General features: G+C 43.4%; 1 protein-coding gene across 1 annotated transcript; it reads right to left on the reverse strand.

The window, feature by feature from the left end:
* Nucleotides 1–1,728: 1,728 nt before the first annotated feature.
* Nucleotides 1,729–16,646, reverse strand: zmp:0000000936 (interleukin-1 receptor type 1). Its single transcript, XM_061842330.1, has 13 exons — nucleotides 16,550–16,646; nucleotides 16,347–16,471; nucleotides 14,294–14,374; nucleotides 12,478–12,730; nucleotides 11,410–11,605; nucleotides 10,564–10,735; nucleotides 8,477–8,539; nucleotides 8,252–8,396; nucleotides 7,005–7,159; nucleotides 6,796–6,939; nucleotides 4,526–4,699; nucleotides 4,083–4,291; nucleotides 1,729–2,979 (listed from the first exon to the last, which is right to left on the reverse strand). The coding sequence occupies exons 2-13, from the start codon at nucleotides 16,348–16,350 to the stop codon at nucleotides 2,665–2,667; spliced, it is 1,911 nt and encodes a 636-aa protein (XP_061698314.1). The 5' UTR covers nucleotides 16,351–16,471; nucleotides 16,550–16,646; the 3' UTR covers nucleotides 1,729–2,664.
* Between the last annotated feature and the right edge of the window lie 2,036 nt (nucleotides 16,647–18,682).

Here is an 18,682-nt window from a genome sequence, read left to right on the forward strand (position 1 = left end):
GGATCTGCCTGTGCTTGTGTGAGGAACTATCTGCAGTACGATGTGTTTACCTGTCGTGACGTCAGAGGTCAGCCGCACGCGTTTTTCAGGCACTGGAAACTAGGTCAAAGCTCGCGGACTGTAATTCATAAATACCGTATTTTCCACACTACAAGGCGCACCGCATATTAAGGCGCACCCTCAATGAATGGCCTATTTTAAGACTTTTTTCATATATAAGACGCACCGTCAGCTTTTGAGAAAATTGAAGGCTTTTAGGTGCGCCTTATAGTGCGGAAAACACGGTACTTATATTTTTTGGTAAAAACATCAAAAAGGTTATGCATTTTATGGGACAGTTGAACATATATTTTCATCTAAATGAGATAATTTGCATTAGAAATTGCCATACTTATTATTCTAAATGGAAGCACATGTTAGAGATCGTTACCTGCATAAAGACACCTGCCTGCCCGCCCCACACAATCAACAAGACTTTACCTACTAACGTGGCTAAGACCAAAGAGGTGTCCAAAGACGCGAGAGACAAAAATTGTAGAACTCCAGAAGGCTGGAAGGGGCTACGGGGCAATTGCCAAGCTGATTTGTGATAAAAAGATCAGCCGTAGGAGCGATTATTATTGATTACCGTGTTTGGAAGAGGAACAATGAGGAACAGCATCCCGAAAACACCGTCCCTACTGTGAAGCATGGGGGGGGGGGGGGTTTCCCTGCACATGCCACAGGACGACTGCACTGCGCTATGGGGAGGATGACCGGGACCGTGTATTTGGAGATCCTCAGTTAGAGGATTGAAGATGGGTCCTGGCCTGGTCTTCCAACATGACGATGACCCGAAGCACACAGCCAGGACAACCAAGGAGTGGTTCCCTAAGAAGCTTATCAAAGTTCCGGAGTGGCCTAGCCAGTCTCCAGACTTAAACCCAATAGAAATTCTTTGGACGAGCTTAAACTCCGTTTTTCTCAGTGACACCCCAAAAACCTGACTGATATAGAGTGGAGGATTGGGCCAAAATCCCTCCTGCAGTGTATGCAAAACTGGTGAAAAACTACAATTCTGCTTTTTGCTGACATTCACATCTGCTATCATCGATTATTGAGATAAAATGCTATTAAAAATATCAAACTGATGACAGTTGAGGGATTCTTTTGACTGAACTTACCGCTGAAATGTTGCGGCCGCTTCTGCTCGCCTGTTACCTGCACATCCTGTTTTCACTCCGTGACGTTCTACTTTCTTCCTCCGACGACCTTCCAACCTCAGAAAAAAAAATACCACAGAAGTTAAAAAAAGGAGACCATAACTTGATTTGTAAAGCATTTTTTTTCCCTCCCCGCTGGATAATATTAGAAGCTGTACCTAATGAAGTAGCCGCTAAGTATCAAATAAAACAAATTACATAAAACAACATTTAAATGACATTAAAACACGGGTGTCGAACTCAAGTCCCGGGGACCACATCGATGTGACTTTCAGCACCTTTCAAATGGCAGCAATATCACTTATCTGCAATACAAAAAATATATCTATCTTAACCGTACCCATGACTTGGTAAAGTATGCCCCAAGTTACACAATGATGTCATCTTGAAAAAAAAAGATGTGGCTGAAGCCACATGAAATGAACAACTTTTTATTAATGTGTTTTATTTTAAAGGTACTCGTTTAATTTCGCTATCGGGAGTAAAAAAATAAACAAAACAAAACAAAAAAAAACAATATTAAAAATGACATTTAAAGCATTTATTAAAATTATATTTACATTGCTGAAAATGCTTTTAAAATGTAAAATGTTATTAGCAATATTAGTGTATTCGTTTCTGGACTAAAAATGTATAAAAAAAGAACAATATAAAATGTTAAAAGTACATTTCAATTACACAAAAATAAAAGTTATTAAGAATACTGTCAAATGGTGCTCAAATTAGAATATACAGAAATTTTAGTTGTATAAAAACATGTCTCCAAAGCAGCAGGTTAGAGTGTCGCCTCACAGTTCTGAAGACCAGGGTTCAAATCCCGCTGTGGAGTTTCCATGTTCTCCACGTGCCTGGGTGGGTTTTCTTCGGGTTCCGGTCAGTTCATCAAAGACTCTAAACTATCCGTAAATGGGAATGTGAGTGTGTGTATCCTGTATGTGCCCCGCGATTGGCCGGCGACCAGTTCAGAGTGCACCCCGCCTCTCGCCCGACGTTTGCTGGGAAAGGTTCCAGCACGCCCGCGCCCTTGTGAGGATAAGCGGAACGGACGATGAATAAATATCTTCAAAGAAGAATCATCTTTAATGTCACGAAGGTGCACGCATGTACACGAAATGTGTTCACTGCATTTTACCCACACACTTGTTAGTGGAACGCGCTGGGGGAGGGGGCAACTGAAGGGCCTTGGGAGCAGTTCGGGGTATCAGTGTCTTAATCAAGGGCATCACAGTCACGAGTCCTGGGGCTGGTCCAGTCAGGGTCTTGAACAGAGGTCCCCGCGTGGTGGCAGGCGACGATCTTAACCACTGGCGCACTTTAGCAGCAAAATGCCACCAGGGGAATTGTGGCTTTGTGGTGCTGTTCAAGTCGTACACCGAGCCCACCAAGCTAATTAGCGAAAAGTGAGGCCCCTCCCACTGGTGACCCACCCATCCTTCGTTCATCCTGGTCCAGCTGACAGCGGCTACATTTTGAGGAGAGCGGTCTTTTCGGGGCGCGCTGCCCCTTTCCCCCTGACTGGCATGTGATAACGTATTTGCTTCCAGAACCTGGACGAAGGAGACAGGCACGGCGGTGACGCTTGAATTTGTGAGCTGGTCCTGGGTGGGGAGGACTTCCCGGTGCCGGCGGTCCAGCTGTCCTGCTCCTGGTTCTGCCTGTGGCGCTTGCGGTTCTTCCACCAACACACGGCGCCCTGTTTCCTCCGCAGGTGACGGAGAGACTCCGGGAAGAGAGCCAGCTGAGCCGGGCTCACCTCCTCCAGCTCCACCAGAACCACCTGTAAGGGAACACGAAAAATACTCGAGAACTCTCGGCACATTCACCAACGGGCTCTCACTCGTTCACAAAGTCATTAACTTAGTCACTCACTGGCTCACTCAAGGAATGACTCAATGACTAATTCAAGCACTCAACGTAATTGACTCACTTGTTAATTAACACACTCACACATTAACTAACTCACTCTCTCCTGAACTCAGCCAGTGTCACACTCATTAAAGTAACTCACTGGATTATTTACCAAAATCACGCCGCCAAACAACTGGTAATTCACTCATTTACTAAATTCCTCACCCTCAGATATTAACCAACTAATTTACCGAAATTTCCGGCCTATAAGCCGCAACTTTTTTCACGCGCTTCCAACCCTGCAGTTTATGCGGTGATGCGGCTAATTTGTGCATTTTTTTTTTCTAATGGCCGCAAGGGGGCACTCGAGCGGAAAAGGTAAGAGTGAGACCGGTGGAATATATGTGCCGAGGAAGTGACTTTTACCAGTCCGACCCTGTTAGCGCTGCGCTAGCGTGTTACTGTCGTGTCTCGGTGATTTTTACCTGTTTTTTTTAACTAGCCCTGTTAACGGAGCACTACTGTTAGCATTAGTGCGGCACGAGCGTTAGCGTTAGTGTTAGCATTAGCGCAACAGTGCTAGCGCTAAACTCTCTGTGTATTGTCTTTCTTTGTAAATATCTCGTGTTTCAATGTGGGCACTTGCAGCTTTTACCCAGCTGCGGCGTACGTATGTACCAAATGGTATTTCCTTCACAAATGTACTGGGTGAGGCTTATAACGAGGTGCGCTCTGTAGGCCGCGAATTACGGTAATCATTAACTCTCTCACAGCCACACACACTCGTTAACTAAGCAACTAATGCAGTCTTTACCTTGTTATACCAAAATAGTCGAGCTATTATTAAGCAACTCAGACACTGAATCCTTCACTCACTGGCTCACTCACTCATAAAATATTTGTTACATTACTTTGTCACAATTATGATATACCCCCAGGCAAATTCATTTGACCCAACCCACGGAAACAATCATTTAGCAAGGTGACTCATTCGTGAATGAAGTGTAAGGTTAGCAAAACAGGTGGGCTAACCTTGAGGGTTCCTTCCATGAGCGCTTGATGCATAGCCACCGCACACTCGTGTTGACGCTGGGGCTCCAAGCACGCATACTCGCCCACGTTGTTGTTGTTAGTTTGTTTGTCGTCGAGCTGGTGGTGCGTGCAGGTGAAGGACGAGGCGCCGTAGAGAAGGAGGAGTCTGCGGCTGGCCATCATGTTGTCGTGCACCGAGTCTACCATGGCTTCATTGGGCGAGGGGAGCACACACAGCAGAGGAAGACGCTCAGCAATTTGACGACAAGCCAGCCGCTCAGCTATTATGATGACTTCAAGAAAACTGGTACTGACGCAGAAACTGGGAGCTATTCATATAATTTAACTATAAAACAAAATGTCTAACTTGTAAATTCTCCCGCTTGGCTAACAAAAAAAAAAAAACACTCCTAACAAACACTTCCGAACAAGCTAACTCTTACCTTGTCCTGGCAAGCTGTCCCGTCCGGCTATGAAGAGTTTGTAGCCGCAAGCTTTTTCCAACACTTGCGGCAGAACGTGAAGCGCAAACGTCAGCAGCCCCTGGCTTACGTCCGGCTGGCAGCCGGGCGGGTAGTAGGACGTCACGTAAGCGTCAAAATGCTTACCGTCATTTTCTGACACAAACAATCGCAACAAATGTTTACATTCAGAGTGTTACACTTGGCTACAGCATTCTAGTGTTTACTGAATCAATTTGTGTGTTATTGTTGGGTTTAAAATATTAGTGTTAGCTGCAGAACGTTGGCTGGATGACTGTGCAAGATGCCGTGTGGTAGCATTAGCTGCATCACTTGATGCGTTAATGTTCATGTACTTTTTCGTATCTATAATTTAGCATGCTAGTGTAAGATAAATGTTAATGTAAGCTCCAGTTATGAGTCTAATTGTGACAGCCACATTGCTGTAACTAAATCCCTGAGCATGGTTGCGTGATCTGCGTTACCACATACCATGCTTGGGTGGAGTAAATCACTTAGCGTGTCAGTGCGAGCCACATCACTTCTGCATGCTAGCTTTAGCCAAGCTCATTCTGTCGTCATTTGTTTTTTTTTTTTTACACCTGCATTCCAGGGTTCCTCCAACCAGTATGGCAAATGGCCAGATGAATGACAGAATTAATTGGACGGTACAATGGGTGCAATCAGAAATTGCTACTTTTTTTTTTTATTATTATTACTTAAGCATACAGCTACAGTGAAGAAAACAAGAATATGAACACCCTGCTATATTGCAAGTTCTCCCACTTGGAAATCATGGAGGGGTGTGAAATTTTCAACGTAGGTGCATGTCCACTGTGAGAGAGATAATCGAAACAGAAAAATCCATAAATCACAATGTATGATTTTTTTTAACGATTGATTTGTGTGATACAGCTGCAAATAAGTATTTGAACCCCTGAGAAAACCAATGTTAATATTTGTTACAGTCACCTTTGTTTGCAATTACCGAGGTCATCGGCTTCCTGTAGTTGTTCACCAGGTTTGCACACACTGCAGGAGGGATTTTGGCCCACTCCTCCACACAGATCTTCTCTAGATCAGACAGGTTTCTGGGCTGTCGCTGAGAAACATGGAGTTTCAGCTCCCCCCGAAGATTTTCGATTGGGTTTCGGTCTGGGGACGGTTAGATGCCAGAACCTTGATATGCTTCTTACAGAGCCACTCCTTGGTTTTCCTGGCTGTGTGCTTTGGGTCATTGTCATGTTGAAAAACCCAGCCATGACCAATCTTCAATGTGGTGACTAAGGGAAAGAGGTTGTTCCCCAAAATCTCACCATACATGGTCGCGGGCATCCTCTCCTTAATACAGTACTGTTGTACAGTCCCTTGTGCAGGAAAAGCACCCCCAAAGCATGATGCTACCACATCCATGCTTCACAGTAGGGACGGTGTTCTTGGGATGGAACTCAACATTCGTTTTTCTCCAAACATGCTTAGTGGAATTATGACCAAAATATTCAGTTTTGGTCTCATCTGACCACAAAACTTTCTGACTCCTCTGTATCATCCAAATGGTCTTTGGCAAACTTAAGACAGGCCTTGACATGTGCTGGGTTAAGCAGGGGTGGTCCCAGCTCTTTTCAGGTCCTTGACCAAGTTCTGTCATTTCGTCCTGGCCTGATTCCTCACCTTTCTAAGGATCATTGAGACCCCACGAGGTGATATTTTGCATGGGGGTTCACTCCGATAGAGATTGGCCGTCATGTTTTCTAATATTTGCTTCAACAGTGGACCTTTTTTCAACAAGCTGCTTGGGAATTTCTCTGTAGCCGTTTCCAGCCGCGTGGAGTCATACAATTATGTCTCTGGTGTCTTTGGACAGCTCTTTGGCCTTGGCCATGTTACAAATTTGTGTCTCACTGATTGTATGGGGTGGACAGGTGTCACGAGCTCACACAGGTGCATCTGATTCAGGATAATACATGGAGTGGAGGTGGACTTTTCAAGGCGGATTAACAGGTCTTTGAGGGTCAGAATTCGAGCTGATAGACAGGTGTTCAAATACTTATTTGCAGCTGTATCACGCAAACAAATTGTTAAAAAATCATACATTGTGGTTTCTGGATTATCTCTCTCACAGTGGACATGCACCTACGATGAAAATTTCAGACCCCTCCACGATTTCTAAGTGGGAGACTCTTCAATATAGCAGTGTGTTCAAATACTTCTTTTCTTCACTCTAAATAATATAGTGTGCATGTTGTTATTACCCTCATTTGCGTAGAAGATTGGAAAGGAGCTCCGAAAGCACAGCACTATGTCAATCTTGAAGTGGAAGTACACCACTAAGGCAACCACCACGAGCGCCACCACGCCGCCAAAGGCACACCCGAGGGCCACCTCGACACCCGGCTCTGGAACACAAGGAAGTTGAGGCCTCAGAACAAGTTAGTGATCAGTGGACGATGACGACGTTTACCTTGAGGCAGCACTGCGAAGTGAGCCTGAGGGAAGCCTCGCGCGCTGTAAACACGACACGTGTAGTTGACCAGGAAGTCGTCCTCCTCCAGGGAGGAAATGGTCAGCACGGTCTCCAACCACACGCCTTTGCGAGGTTCGCTTACACGCCACACGCTGGGAGCACAGGAAATTGAAACAAAACAATAGCACATGAGGAAGCGTGGAATAAAACGGTGGCCTTCACTTAACGGGCTCCAAAAAAAGAATAAGAAAAAGAAACGGGTTTGGACCAAGGTCAGTAACTTTTGTGTTGGCAGACATTAAAAAAAAAAAAAAACCTCCATGTGGGTAGTGCAAATCATTATTAGTTGTATTTATATTAATGACAAACTTGATACAGTGTTCAACAAACATAACCCAACACAGAATGATGCTCTCTCTCTCTCGCTCATATATATTATTCGTTATTGTGGTATTTAACAAAATTGAATAATTTTGATTGACTTGAAACAAGAGAGGTTTGGTTTGATTTGACTTCAGATAGTGAGACAAAAAAAACGAAATGTCTGTTTTTGCAGTGTACGTAAACTTTTGGCTTCAACTACACACACACACACACACACACGGTATTTTGCCACGGCACACCAAGTAATCAACGAAGGGGACCTAAAAGTGGTACCAATCAGTTATTGTGGAAATAATCATTAACCAGTAATTAATTATTAATTAGCAGTTAATTAATTAGTAATTACTTAATTATTTATCATTATTTTATGGCACTGTTTCAGACCTTGCATAATTTCAATATTAATTTTTTTTTTACCCTAAAAGGCCAAGCACTGCTGTGACTGGTTAGAATGTTGACCTCACAGTACGGAAGACCGGGGTTTGAATCCCGGCCCCGCCTGTGTGGAGTTTGCATGTTCTCCTCGTGCCTGCGTGGGTTTTCTCTGGACACTCCGGTTTCCTCCCACATCCCAAAAACATGCAACATTAATTGAACACTCTAAATTGCCCCTTGGTGTGATTGCAAGTGCGACTGTTGTGTGTCTCTATGCGCCCTGCGATTGGCTGGCAAGCAGTTCAGGGTGTACCCTGCTTCCTACCCAATCACAGCTGGGATAGGCTCCAGCACTCCCCACGACCCTATTGAGGAGAACCGGCTCAGAAAATGGATGGATGGGACCATACAACTGTGGCTGGTACAAGGATAATTGCTACAAATTGGTACCCTACACTTGTAAAAAACGAAATATATTTTGGTACCGCTGTTCCGAAGCGAAGACCCTCTCTGAGTTGTTGGTGGGAATGAAATCAATGTCGTCCAACCAAAGAACGTCCACGTTGGGGTCATCGGGCACAGTGCCAATGCAGGGCACGAACACTCGACACGTCCGCGTCAATCGGGACCCTCGACACAAACGGGCTCGTTAGCAACGTAGGCCACGTTAGCGGCTAACTGCTCTCGACAGTTTGCACTCGACCTCTCACCCCTTGCTGCTTTGACAATATCATCAGATGGCTGCACCACTTGGGGAAGGAAGCAGTAATCCTCTGCAACACAACAACAAACAAATTGTATTTCCATACCCCGCACAACTCGTGTCAACGCTCCAAAATAACAATTTCTTAAAAATTGGTACAAATATGCAAAAATTATTTTAAGTCAACTGCTTGGGTGCCACAATGCAATCAATTTTTGGTATAACCACACCCAAAATAAACGGGGGCCAAAAAGTTGAACGGTACAAATCATTTTTTACTTACCCTTCACATTTTCAATTTTCAAGGTGAAGCTTTTTGAACCCTCCCAAAATAAATAAATGGAAATGCCCCCCCCCTGCCCCCCCCACCCCACACACACACGCACACTCACAAATTCAGCTAAATTATTGGTTCCCTACACAACTTTAAAGAACCCCCCAAAAGATAGAACCATGACTTCAGCAGTCACTCACATTTGAAAAATGCACAGGTGTGGTCAGTCATGCCCGCAGATATAAAGTTGCAGGTGTGATTAGGGGTGGAATCCCAAGACCTTAAAATAACTTACTGAGTTGATATACCAGAGTGTGTAGTTGTTATGTAATACCATAGTCCTAATTTATTGACACTGCACAGACTGAGACAGACATTTTTTAAAAGGTCAATGGGTGAACGGGGTGCATGCGCGCATCGCTGCGATTGCCGTAAATAAGAAGCCGGCTTGCTAGAACGTGCCTTTATGTGTGTGTGCTCGACGTATTGGCCACACCTGGATCAAGCGACGAGGTGGATAATAGTCTAACGTCTTTTTTTTGTTTGTTTGTTTGTTTTTTTGGGCACGCCGTTACACGATCAACCAAAACTGCCTCGCGATCGACGCATTGAGCGCCCCTAGTGTAACTGAATTTCCTTTGACATGGCTCGTTATGTCTATGACTTTCGACGCAAATGTGCTCGCGGTACGTGACGCAGCTCCGAACATGCGCTTTCGGCCTAACTTCCGTACATGCTGAGTACGGTTAGTTTGTATTTCCTGTTTCCGGGTGAATACTGATTGTTTAGGAGCAGGCTTGCTTTGATACCACCGTTGATTAAATAAACACGGATGTTAATGTCAATACTACACAAAATAAGTGACGTCTTTCAATATCTATTTTTCTACTCGTAACAAATTTTACACGTGTGATTTTTTTTTCATGCTCGACTGCAGATTTGCTAGTGTAATGGCGCACGGGCGTGAACGCGCTCGTCAAATTTGAGTGACTGCTTCAGGGTCCCTCAAAACAGACATGGTACAGGTTATTACTCTATTTGCCCCCATTTATAATCCATTCTTCCATTTTCTTCACCGCTTATCCTCACGAGGGTCGCGGGGAGTGCTGGAGCCTATCCAAGATGTCAACGGGCAAGAGGCGGGGGACACCCTGAACTGGTCGCCAGCCAATCGCAGGGCACATAGAGACAAACAACCGCACTCAAAATCACACCTAGGGACAATTTCGAGTCTCCAATTAATGTTGCATGTTTTTGGAATGTGGGAGGAAAACGGAGTGACCTGAGGAAACCCACGCAGGCACGGGGAGAACATGCAAACTCCACACGGGCGGGTCCGGGATTGAACGGGGAACCTCAGAACTTTGTCGCTGTGCTGCCCCCCATTTATAATTTTTGACGAAAATACTGAACCATATATTAGCCATACAAAGCTGCCTTACACAACATTTTAAAACAGTCACAGAAAGAATGAATATTGCTGAGGGTGCCCCCCCCCCAAAAAAAAAAAAAAAAAATGGAATGGTACAACTAATTTTGCATTCGCAAGGGCACCAAAATCAAATGTTAGGTTTCCACAAAGTGGTCATCTTGTGGTTTACAAATTTCGACAAGCCCGCAAAAATATGGAAAGTTACCAAAACATTGACTCCCATTGACGGCTGCAGAAGTCAAACATCCATGTTGACTGGGAAGGCTGGCAGCCAGTACAGGTGCCACCCAAATTCTATCCGTCAAGATTGAAAGAAACCCAATATGTACTTATAATGATATCGAGCCCCCCCGGGGTGATAGTGTGAAAGAGTGTCCGTGTTACCCACCTTGTACCCAGGCCTCGATGGTCTCCGAAATGGACGCCGCGACGCCGCCCAGGTTGAAGTGGAGGGTGCAGGTGTACGAGTCGTTGTTTCGCAAGTCCACGTCTCGGATTTTCAGCCAGACTTGGTCGCGGTACACGTGTCCCTCAAAGCCGTCCTCGATCACGTCGCAGCCCTGACGTGGGACAACGCGGGCTCAGTGATTTTAGCATTTGGCTGCTACGCTAAAGTAGAAGGAGAGTCGAAAACCCGTCAAGAAGTTTCTCGCTGTTACTTTGTTTCAGTAACTCCAGAGTGATTATCTTTATTATTATTAGCTATTTTTGTTTGACAGTTAATTAGTTAGGCTTTAATTTCATTTATTCATTCTCTCGTTAGTTGACTTATAATTTCAGTTAATCAGTTTATTTCTTCTTTCATTCAATCGGTAGGTTTTTTTTCTGTTAGTCTGTCTGCATTTAGATTTACTTTTATTCTCTCTATAATCTGTTCATTTTGTAGTTCCAGTTATATTAATTTTTTTCAGTTAATTACTTTGATACGTTACGTTTATTCATGCATTTATTTGTTTAATCGTTTTATTCATTTGTTCTTAGCTCATTTTTTTACTCATTCATTCTTTCCGCAATTACTTTTTTCCATTTATTTATTCGTTAATTGTGACATTAGTAAACTTTTTTTTTTTTTTTTTTTTTTTACAACTTTGGCTCTCACTGTGTTCAAAGATTTTATTTTCAATATGTTACTGGCCCTCTTTGTAATGCACATTACCGCCACCTAGAGTTTTGGAGTAATGTTTGCAAAAATATGTTGTGGTTTCCGCGGCAACGGGACAGCGGCGTGACTCACTCTGTGCCACGTGACAGAGGCGGGGACGCCGTAAATGCGAAGCTCGTTGAGGACGTCTCTGATTGGACAGGACAGCGTGCCCGTCACGCCTACGGTGAGGAACTGAGTGGATTTGCGTGGACGCCCGCACTCGCCACGCGGAGGACGCTCCACCACCAACCTGGTGGACTGCTTGTAGCAGCGACCTGCGCTCGTCCTGCAAAAGCCAGTGGGCCAATCGGTGAGAGGAGAGCAGTGAGGGGGAGGGACTTAATGGGTCACTAATTCTAATTCAGATCAATTTAATTCAGTTAAAAGCAATCCCATTTAATTACAATAACATTTTTTTAAAAAAGCACCATACTTTTTAATGAAAAGAAATACAACTGAATTAAATGTGATCCGAATAAATCATCTGTAAATCATTCAAATTGGAAATGTATGCAATTGTACTGGTTAAAACCAATTATCCTAACCCTGAATCATATTGATTCAGTCCATTCATTAGTTGACCCCTCCGTACAGGGCACTTAACGACGCCTCCTGAAGTGACGTCACGCCACGTGCGCTGACGTAAGACAAACAGTAAAAATGGCAAATACAATACAATACATTCTGAACTGAGACAGACTACATGCTTCTGATTTCATTCAAATCAACGATATATTATAGATTCTAAATACAATACATTCTTAACTGAGAGAGACGCCATGCTTCAATTATTATTTAATTTACATTATATATATATATATATATATATTATTATTATTATTTATTTTATTCATTGTATATAATTCAAATCAATCTAATTCACATGAATTAAATTCAACTATCTATAACTAAATAAAAAATAATTAAATCATTCCAAGGAGCTAATATCATAAGTGTAATTCAAATAATTAATATTTATTAGGTCTCACGTTCACTGAAATTGGCATTAAAACGGATCCAATTCCATTCCAATTCAACTGAATTATAATTTGGTAAATTTTACTCTTTTCAATCCCATTTAAATACCTCACGTGAGTTTTATGTATTCTACTTGGACGGTATTCTCGTCCACAACTGCTCGGTCGACGAGGCGTTTACCTGAGCACACATTGGTAATGGCCGTCGTGCCGCATGCTGACGTTGAGTAACCACAGGGTCTCCCCCCGTACGAGGACGCGACGACTGACGTCGCGTAGCCGTCGTCCCGTCTCCGCGCGGTACCACTCGACCTCGTAAGACTCCGCCGACAAGTTGAAGACGTCGGGAGACGCCAGCGTGCAGTTGATCATGGCCGCGTCGCCCGGCACAGAGAAGACCCGTTCAAACTGAACCCCGTAGTCCTTGCACTCATCTGGCAAAAACAAAACTCCCACAGTTAGTGTGTTTTTTTTCGTGTAGTTTGTTTCTTCCTTCTTCATAATTTGCTGATTAGTTAGCAACTTGGTTGCTTTGTTGGACTGTAAGTGAGTTCGTTGCTGTTAAATGTATAGGAAGTTAGTGAGCGTGTGAATAAGTTGTTTAGCTAGGACTAGGAAGCTAGTTTGCTTTTTATTGAGGTTGTTTGCTCATCAGTACTGTAATTTTCGGTCTACAACCCGCAACTTTTTTCACACGCTTTCAACCCTGCGGTTTATGCGCTGATGTGGCTAATTTGTGCATTTTTTTTCTAACGGCCGCAAGGGGGAACTCAAGCAGAAAAGGTAAGAATGAGACCGGTGGAATATATGTGCCGAGGAAGTGACTTTTACCGTCCCTGTTAGCACTGTGCTAGTGTGTTGCTGCTGTCTTACTGGCGTGTCTCAGTGAAATTTACCGTTAAGTTTTATTTTAACCAACACTGCTAGCGCGGCGCTAGCGTTAACACTAGCTTTAGGGTTGGCGTTAGCGCTGTGCTAGCGTGTTGCTTCTGTGTTACTGGCATGTCTCAGTGATATTTACCGTTAAGTTTTATTTGAACCAACCCTGTTAGCATGGCGCTAGTGTTAGCACTAGCTTTAGCCTGGCGCAAACGTTAGCATCGCGCTAGCTATGTGCTAGCGTTAAAGTCTTCCCGTGTACCATCTTTCTTTGTAAATATCTCGTGTTTCAATGTGGGCACTAGCGGCTTTTACACAGCTACGGCGTATGTATGTACCAAATGGTATTTCCTTTAAAAATGTACTCTGTGAGGCTTGTAACCAGGTGCCCTCTGTAGGCCGAGAATTGCGGTAATTTGTTTGTTCACTCGCTGTTTGCAAATTAGCTTGTTAGTCAGTAAGTTCATTAGTATTTGTTTAATCCAAAGTTAATTCCTCAGCAAGTTCGTGAGCAAATCAGCTCATCAGTTAGTTTGTTAGTGACTTTCTGTGTTTGATTGCTAGTTAGTTAATTAGTTTGTACAACGGTGCGTTATTTCCTTGGCCGACTTGATCGTCAGGGAGCTCGTACATCAGTTTGTTCACGACTTAATTATTCAGTCGCTCCGGTGGTTCATTAATTTGTCTGTTTTTCATTTTGTAAGTTGAATTGCTCGTTAGGTCATTGGTTCGTCTGTCTACGCCTTAAGTAGTTCATCAGCCATTCAGCCAATCAATGAATTAGCTACGTGAGTTAGCTGACTAGCTAGTTCATGCAATGCGCAGACCAGCCAACTCCGTGATACATTTGGAAGTCCATGACTGGGATTCTGGGATCCAAGTGGATGACCAGATTCCCAAAGGACTCAACGGTATTTTTCCACTCTTCACATTTTTGTTTCCTAAATGCGCCACTTGTCACTGATGAGTCAGTGTTTAAAAATCAATAGTTTTGCCCCCACAATGACAACATACACGGCACCTGTTAGTTTGCTGAGTAAACACACGTTGACCGCGACCCACTCAGGACTTTCCCCCGCGTCCGGTCAGTGTCCGGCGGTACGATCCCCGCTACTCACCCTGAGCTGCACCGTTCCAGTCGACGGCGACCACCACCGCCGCCAGCAGCAGCGGGAGGGTCCCCACATGGACACACATGACTGAAACACACACACACACGCACGAATGACCGACAGCTATTCCGTCGGGAAACGACAGCTGACCTGAGAGGAATGAGTGCGTTCCTGCTCCTGCGCTCCCCACATGAGCAATGGGCAAGGAAGCTTCAGACTGGTTTATTACATGCAAGCCCCAAAAATATTACGCAAGGCTACTGTGCAAGCACGTGGAAACGGGCCAGATGAGCAGTGTGTGTGTGTATGACAGTGAAAGTTTGAGCGTGCTTAAAAGCTTACTAACTCCGCAGCCGTCTAGTTCTTAGGTTACTTGAGCAGTTTTTGCATTAGTGAGTTTGCTTGTCAGTTCATTAGTTAGTTTAGTATGTCACTGCGCGAGTTACTTGTTTTAGTTAGTTCGTAATGGTGTTTAGTTTTGTTTGTTAGTGTAGGGAATGATGAACAGTTCAAAATGGAAGTAAGGGTCAGCACAAAATTGTCAGGTTTTGATAGAAAAAGGAAACCAAATGTTCAGGAAAAGCCTACAAGAGCATTTGAACTTTATTTGGGGTTAAAAAGAGGCCCTTGAACGGGGATTCATTCAATGGCGGCAGGTCTATGCTGACTCCCGTTCGACCTCATTTTAAATGTGATTGAGGAGCACAGCCACATCCCCAGTTATAAGGGGGTGTGCATACTTGTGCAACTACATTATCCCAGTTGTTCGTTTTTACTTTTTCCTCTCGAAAAGTCAAAAAAACTATTTCTATCGGTCTCACGGCCACAAAAACCTGGGATTTGAGCGGTGTTGCGTCGACTTTTCACATATCGACCGAAGTGAGTTCAGTCAGCCGGCAAAAGGGCATGAGTCAGCGTTTTGTTCACACAAGTCAAACATGACTCAAGTGCTTTCCCAGCAATTAGTTTTAATAATGACACAAAGTCATAAAAGAACCGGAGTTATCCGCCGCCGCGTAGTCAACACGCCCATAACGACAGCTGGTAATGACAAGCAACATCTGGAGACAATTACCGTTGGAACAGGTTTTATTTTGAAACTGCAGACTGCATTACTACACTTACAGCTCCTGTCTGAGTAGTCGTCAACAAAAATCATTCTTTTAGATGCCATTTTTCAATTCAAAGTGATTTTTTTTCATCAGAAAATAGCGTTTGGGTGACTTTTAATTTGAAACACCACACATATTACAACTTCCTGTGTGAACATTCACAAAAAAGATCAATTGTTTCAGTCAGAATTTGGGTGGAAATTATGAAAAGTGCTACTTCCTACATGAACATTCACAATAAAGGTCATTTTCCCCTATGTAAATTGAGCATTTGCAATAAAGTCCGTCAGCAGTTTAGATGACTTTTATTTTGAAATTCAAACACATACCACAATAACCACTTCTATTTTTTTTCATGTAAATCAATTATTTTAAGTAATTGTAATTCTATTTTGAAAATCCTCACCACGTTATGATCGCTACTACTTCTTGCGTAAACACTCCCTGATAAAAATGTGATTAATTAGAACATTTTGTCAAGAATTACATTTTTTTTGGGGGGGGGGACTTTTACTCGGGCAAAATAAAATAAAGTCATAATACACGCACACACACACATATCCACGTGTATACATTTTATTTTGTAATTCCTCATCCAATTCCTACCTAATAATTGCTGTGCTCCCTACTAAGTCACAGAAACGAAATATTCACCTAAACAACTCGTTATCGGCATGGAAAAAAAAACATTACATCTGGATTTCGCATTTGAACAAGTTTGGAAGCCTTTTATTTTGAAATGCCACCCCCGGTAAAACCCACCTACGGGTGTGTGCCCGATCTATTCCCAGTGCAATAGTTTACTGAAAATCCAGGAATATTCTCCCAAAGTTGCGGGGCTTTATGACACCACTTCCTCCTATCCATCCTGTCCATGTCTAGCGCCCTAACAAATATGTATTTTATGAATGTATTTTTTGAAAGTAACCCCCTTTGAAAAAACTCACCCATATGCTGATGGCGCCGATGCTTTGGTGGTCAACCTCCCCTGGTCACGTGCCAGCCTCCTCATGTCACTCGTAGGGGCAGAAAATCGAATGCTCGTCTCCCCCATGGACGAGCGTTTTCTGGTCTGAGAAAAGACACGTGTCGCAACTTCTTTTTGTGTTGAGCAATCTCGCGACTGGGAGGTCGGCTCTTCCACACATACGCGCACGCAGGTCCTGGCATGCACGCGGCCTTCCATTCCACAGCTCTGCTTCACTTCACGCCGGCGTCTGTGGCCTCACTCCAACTTTCTGTAGCGCCCTCTGTTGGTGAACTTTATTCACAACAAGATTTGCTGCTACCACACGAATGCAAAAAAAAAAAAGAAAACGCTAAAAGATGCTGTCCAATTCTGAAAAGCAAACCTTCTTTTGAATGAACTTTGAGCCTATTTTTGTCACACCAAAACATTTTTTTAATTTGTTTTTCACTGGTTTCATTATGTGACCGCATGTGTTGGACATGGGGGGCTGTCAACTGGTTCTGAGTTGAGGAAGATGCCGGCCCGGCTTGGTAGCCCCAAACGTATGCGTTGTTTTCACTGATGTCACATTTTTTGCTTAATTACCCACACACCACTGCCCTAACCCATTGAAAAACTCTACCTAATGCATACCAGTGTGGAATTCTCCGGAATGCTCTCGGTTACTGTTTGTGTTTTTGTGTTTCACGGGCGTCTCGGGACTCAAGTACACAAGAGAGGACTTGCTAACCATCATGGAGACTTCTTCTCTCTTTTCTTTCCGACTTTTTTTTTTTTACAACACTCACCAATTCACTGAAGCTTTTTCCAGAGTTGCTAGTCAGCGCGCTCTCGCGATCCGGTACACAAGTCCGGCTGCGTAAGCGGGGACATCATCTAACCCTTCCAACGTAGACTTTGGACATTCTGCGGCTCTGCGCTTCACGGAGACTTGGCTTTGTGGACGAGTGCCCGACGCTGCTATCACGCTGCCCTGTCTCAACTTCCATCGTGCTGATGTGTCGCTGAGCTAAGCTAACAAGCTAAATCGACACTTTTCAGAAGGCCAACCTTACAGTTAAGATCCTTTTTTGTTAGTCACTGGAAAGATTCAAGAATTTTATTAAATATCGGATTTGTTTATTCTTTTGTCTTTCTGCCTTTTCATCAAATTTTAAACAAATAAACAAAAAGCATTTTTTGTCTTTAATCATCATTTCCACCTTTTATTCTAGTCGGTGTTTACATTCCGCCTCAAGCTAATCAAGCTAGCATGACCACCCCACTGAGCAGATAAACAAGATTGAAAAAAGAACACAAAAATGACAAAAAACAAATTAAACATTTCACTTTGCTTGTGGTGAACTAATATACAGGTTTTAGTTTTTGAAACAAAAAATGGAATTAATGGAGTTTGCCTGGATATTAAAAAAATAATATTCCACCGCCTTTTGTTTTCCTTCTTGGCATACAGTTAAGTGCCCGTATATTGTTTTTTATATGGGCACTTACCTGTATGCTAACACGGAAAACGAAAGGGGGTGGAATATGCTTTTATATCAATGAGGAAAGGTGCGCGGACATTACAAAGCTCAGCACACACTGCAGCAGATTTTAGAGTCGCTGTTTTGGAACTGTAAGCCGTTTTATTCGCCACGTGAGTTCACATCTTTTATCCTAGTTGGTGTTTAGATTCCTCCTCAAGCTAATCAAGCTAGCACAACCACCGCGCTGAATACCCTCGCCGAGCAGATAAACGAGATTGAAAAAAAAAAAAACCCACCCAGATTATTATTATCATTATTTTAGGAGATTTTAACACAGCTAAACTTAACCACAAACTCCCTAACTATGGATTGTTTTCACGTGACCTCACCTGTTGTGCCGCCTCGGGCAAATAGCTTACGAAATACCGCCAAGAACCAAATTTTCGTTAGCCACAACAACCTAACTATAAAAAAATAAAACAGAACTAACCATTTACAAAGTGTCTTGAGCAGACAAGTGTCCGATCCCACTGCTCCACCGTCGTGATGTCTTTACGATAGATCGCTTTTTTCCATAACATTCGTCTCTGTTCACTGAGAATTTGCGCTTCCTCACTTAATTAGTAATAATTTTAGGCGTTTTGTAATAACTTAAGATCTTTGTTCACCCCAGGTCTGTTTGAGCAACCCACGGCACCATGAACAGGAATCTTATTGAAGGTTCTTCGACTCAATGTATGAGTAACGCGCTCAGGTCAAGGGCAATAAAATGGCCGCCGTCAGCTATTTTCCCGAGGCAGCAAAACGGGTGACGTCATGTGAATCTTATGTAAACAGGCATACACCA

Source organism: Syngnathoides biaculeatus, chromosome 14 (assembly GCF_019802595.1).
Source record: "Syngnathoides biaculeatus isolate LvHL_M chromosome 14, ASM1980259v1, whole genome shotgun sequence".
NCBI lineage: Eukaryota > Metazoa > Chordata > Actinopteri > Syngnathiformes > Syngnathidae > Syngnathoides > Syngnathoides biaculeatus.